General features: G+C 32.6%; 1 protein-coding gene across 2 annotated transcripts; it reads left to right on the top strand.

Moving 5' to 3' along the window:
• The first annotated feature begins 493 nt into the window (after nt 1-493).
• Nucleotides 494-2312, top strand: LOC117917828 (plasmodesmata-located protein 2). 2 transcript variants are annotated; one of them, XM_034834249.1, is made up of 3 exons: nt 494-1412; nt 1765-1881; nt 1993-2312. In XM_034834249.1, exons 1-3 carry the CDS (start codon nt 665-667, stop codon nt 1998-2000), a joined length of 873 nt encoding a protein of 290 aa, XP_034690140.1. In that variant the 5' UTR covers nt 494-664; the 3' UTR covers nt 2001-2312. The 2 variants fall into 2 exon arrangements, with proteins under 2 accessions (XP_034690140.1, XP_034690139.1); XM_034834248.1 differs by having other exon boundaries at nt 1765-2309.
• Nucleotides 2313-4722: the final 2410 nt, after the last annotated feature.

The following is a 4722-nucleotide window of genomic DNA, read 5'->3' as shown; positions in this document are numbered from 1 at the left end:
CCTGATAATAAATGCTGACCAGACATTTTTAGCCCAAACCTAATTTAATCCAAACATCAATGGATTGCTACCTTTGTCAAGTGAACATTAGACTTCCATTTTTTTTTTAAATCTCAGTGAAACCAAAACTTGACTATGAAGTTTTGGTCAAACCCCCCAATTTCAAACCAAATCAGACCATATCATATTTGCTTTTATAGCCACAAACTAATCTTTATCTTAAAGAAATATGTGGTCTAATTTTATATTCATATATTTGATCCTTATTTGTTTAAAGCTAAGATCAAAGTATAAGATACTTCATATTCTCTGTTTAGTAAACTTTTTTTTACAAAAATTAATTAAAAAATAAATAAATTTGGAGGATTTTTAATTATTAAAAAAAAAAAAAAGATGACCAAAAGATCTTCAATATAGTACTGCTACTCTATGGGCTTTGGAGTTTGGACTTCTGCAACTGTTGAGTTAGATAGCAGAACCATTAAAGGGGGTAGAAACCCAAAAACAAAAATCACCCAAAAAAAGGTTGGAACCCCACAACGCTCCTGAGCTTTTCTCAACCAGAATCCATCACCCTTGCCTTGATTTCAACCAAAACCCATTTCTAGAGACCACCAAACCCTGCAAAAACCATTCATGCTCTGAACGATTTCATGTTTCCTAGATGGGTTTGCCGCCAAAACCCCTGTCTCTCCTCTCCCTCTCTCTGACTTTCCTCACAATTCTTGGCTTCTTCCCATCTGCCAAACCCTCCACAGATTTCACAAACTTGGTGTATAAAGGCTGTGCCGACCAAAAATTCCAAGACCCATCAGGGGTTTACTCCAAAACCCTCAAACCCCTGTTTGATTCTCTGGTTTCACAGTCCTCCACAAAGAATTTCTCCACAGCCACCTCTGGTGAGGGCCAATCTTCCATCACAGGGCTGTACCAATGTAGAGGTGATCTCTCCAATTCCCAATGCTACACCTGTGTGGGAAAACTCCCAGGCCTCTGCACCAAGCTCTGTGGCAAAGCTATAGCCGCCAGAGTTCAACTCAGTGGGTGCTACATGAGGTATGAGCTTGCTGGGTTCAAGCAGGTCACTGCAACTGAGCTTCTGTACAAGGTGTGTGGATCAACTCAGGCAAGTCAGAGTGGGTTTGAAGAGAAGAGAGACACTACTTTTGGGATGATGGAGAAGGGAGTTGAAGGTGGGGATGGATTCTACACTGGGACATATGAGTCTGTGTATGTGTTGGGGCAGTGTGAGGGGGACATGGGAGGTAGTGATTGTGGAGATTGTGTGAACACTGCAGTTGAGAGAGTCAAAACCGAGTGTGGTGACTCAATTTCCGGGCAGATTTATTTGCACAAATGCTACATCAGCTATAGTTACTATCCAACAGGGGTGCCCAGCCAATCTTCAGCAGGTGAGAGAAAATCTCTCTGCAACTATTCTCTTTTTCCTTTTGTTTTCCTTCTGCTCATTTGTACTGTTTGTTTTTTTTTAATGGGGCCCAAGAATCTTTCTATACTTCACATCACACTATTTGTAAAAAAACAAAAACAAAAAATTATCCATATCTGTGATTTTTGGTAAATTGAGTATATATTTTTATATTTATGCATTAATATCAGAATCTTAATGACATCTAATAAGAATATGATAATTTTTTTAATTGCATGTGGAAGTGCCTCTCTGATGTGCATGATTTTTAATATTTTTTTTAATAAAAAAATATTACAATTGAATCAAAATTGTGATGATTTGGATGGATGCAGAATCAGGTCAGAGTACAGAGAAGACAGTAGCACTTGTTGTGGGAGGGGTAGCAGCTCTAGGGTTTGGAATTGCTTGTTTGATGTTTGTTAGAACAGCTTTCAAGAAACATCATAGTAGTAAGTACTAACATTAAGCTCATATGTATTTCTTATACTAGTACCTACAGTTTCTTCACTACTTCTGTACATGGTTGTAGTTTGAGTTGATAATTGTATTATTATATGCAGATTACTGAAAATTTTGAGATATGGGTCTAGAAGATGCCACTGTTTTCTGTAGTGGGTCTCCTCTTTTCTTTGATAAAGAGGGTGGGAAGAGGGTGGTAAAGTTAGGTGAAGTATTCATTGAATCATTGGGAGTGTTGTAAATGGGAAAGGAGAGAGGGTGGGAAGAGATGTTTTTTCTCTCCTTACTTCACACTTAGACTCTACTAGTATTTTGTCATTTTCCATTTTCCTTGTGCATTACATTCCCACACATGAAATTGATACATATGATTCAAAGTATTTTGCTTTCCAATGAAGTTTCCCACTTTATCACTTTATCACCATAAAGACCAATTAATTTCCTTTTCTCTCTCTCTCTCTCTCTCTCTCTCTCTCTCTCTCTCTCTCTCTCTCTCTCTCTCTCTCTCTCTCTCTCTCTCTCTCTCTTCTCTCTCTCTCTCTCTCTCTCTCTCTCTCTCTCTCTCTCTCTCTCTCTCTCTCGGGAAATCATGCTAGAGGAAGGGAGATGAAACTTATGGATTTCATAGACATGATGTTGAAAGAATAATTTTCTCTTCATGTTTAGTGTTATAGTACCATTGAAACAAAATATATATTTTAAAATTATGACAAGGTTTGCCATTATTGTACCATTATTATGCAATTCCTTTCACCGACCAAAACATGTCACATTTGGTGATTGATTAACTCCTTTTTTACTTACCATTTTTGTCTCAAGAACACATGTAAGACACTCTTAGAAGCAAATCCCAAGCTTATTTCACTAAAAATCTTGGGATGTTGATGACTTGGAAAGCAAGTATTGGTGGTTTCCTTAGCCACCCATTGTAACCCAAATTGCAAGGATACCCATCTAGATGTTGCCACCTTTCCAAAAAGAAAAGACACCTTGGTTGCCTTTTACACCTTCTTTTCAATGATTTGTACAATTTTTGTCTCCCAAGTCTCATTTTTCTACCATGGAGATGTATGTGTCCTTCCCTTCTTTTGTGACCTTCTCTTTTTCTTTGCCTACTAGCTAGCTTTATCAATTTTTTTTCTATATAGTATCATAAATGGACGCTCTTCTCTCCTTAAGGCTTCACATTGGGAATTGTGAAGAGTTCATTGACCCCACTATCCATATGTTGCTTAATTTTAAAATCTTTTGAAATCATATCACTTTCTTTCAAGCTAAGGTTACACTCTTTTAAACATTTTTCAACTTGCATACTACTTTTAAATATAAAATAACATGAAAAAAATAAGAAAATCCTAAAGAAATTATTTTTCTTATTATTTTTTTTTTCAACTTTTGTATGAAAAGTCGTGGATCCTGAATTTTGGCTCGATGCTTTCCCACTTGATGGCGAAACTCTCTTTTTATTTATTTATGAAAATTTGATCTATTATTTAGAAAATGATATGGAGTCACCACTTATTTTTGTTTTTGTTTTTAAATAGTAAACAAAATAAAAAAGTAAACCATAAATGTGACTCCTTATTTAGAAAATGAGGTTTGTGAAAAACCAAATCGGAGCTCGAGGGTCATGTTACTTATTGGGAAGGTACGGTAAAGACCATAGCACTCATTTAAGTCCCTAAAACGGATTTCTACTAATAAAATGAAGCATGTGTGGCAATTGATTGATTAAACGTGGATACCAAAAAGTGATCATACATTGAGAATCAAAACAAAGTATGGAGAATGGTCAAATTGAGAGCGGGTGTGTACCTTGGTAGTGAGCGGGTAATGCACCATCATGAAATGAGGTTAGTGCACAAAAATGAGTATAAAATATATCACATGCATCACCAAGCAGGATATGAAATCACTAATGGCACACATGACATTTCACTCAAATTCATTTTTATTCTAAGTAAAACTTCTTTGATGTTGGGCCCTACCAAAACCCAATTTATCTTGCATAAATTGGTCTCACAAATTTCATTATTTCAGAATTATGAAAAATTCATTCTTACTTATTAAAATCAAGAGAAACAGAAAGTTATTTGAAAACCATAGTATAATTAAAACTGTTCGAAGAAAATTTTGATTTTTGAAATTTATTTGAAAATGGGAGTCTCGAAAATTATTTGAAAATTGGAATCTTGAAAATTAAATTTGAGAATGAGAATTTTGGGAATTAAATTTGAAAGAAATTAGCATTTTGAAAATTAAATTTAAGAATTAGAATGTTGGAAATTAAATTTTGAAAGAAATTAGAATTTTGAAAATTATTTAAAGATGAAATTTTAAAAATAAAAAAATAAAAAAATAAAATAATAGTAATAACAAAAATAATAATGATTAAATAAATAAATGTGAAAATTGGAGTTTTGGAAATTGGAAATTGAATTTGGAAATTGAAATTTTGAAAAATTATTTAAAAATGGATTTTTTTAAAATATAAATAAATAAATAGAATAATAATAATGATTAAATAAATAAATGTGAAAATTAGAATTTTGGAAATTGGAAATTAAATTTGGAAATCGAAATTTTGAAGAATTATTTAAAGATGAAAATTTAAATAAATAAATAAATAAATAAATAAATAAAACAATAATAATAATGAAAATAATAATGATTAAATAAATAAATGTAAAAATTAGAATTTTGGAAATTAGAAATTAAATTTGGAAATCGAAATTTTGAAGAATTATTTAAAGATGAAAATTTAAATAAATAAATAAATAAATAAATAAATAATAATAATGAAAATAATAATGATTAAATAAATAAATGTG

Source organism: Vitis riparia, chromosome 7 (genome assembly GCF_004353265.1).
Source record: "Vitis riparia cultivar Riparia Gloire de Montpellier isolate 1030 chromosome 7, EGFV_Vit.rip_1.0, whole genome shotgun sequence".
NCBI classification, from domain to species: Eukaryota; Viridiplantae; Streptophyta; class Magnoliopsida; order Vitales; family Vitaceae; genus Vitis; species Vitis riparia.
Note: the sequence above shows the minus strand (reverse complement) of the source record. Positions and strands in the feature narration are given on the sequence as shown.

Bases quoted from the DNA above. Each gene is read 5' to 3' on its own strand.
- LOC117917828 (XM_034834248.1), top strand. From the start codon at position 665: ATGGGTTTGCCGCCAAAACCCCTGTCTCTCCTCTCCCTCTCTCTGACT. The intron at 1,413-1,764 runs GTGAGAGAAAAT...GGATGGATGCAG, and splicing joins GCCCAGCCAATCTTCAGCAG to AATCAGGTCAGAGTACAGAG.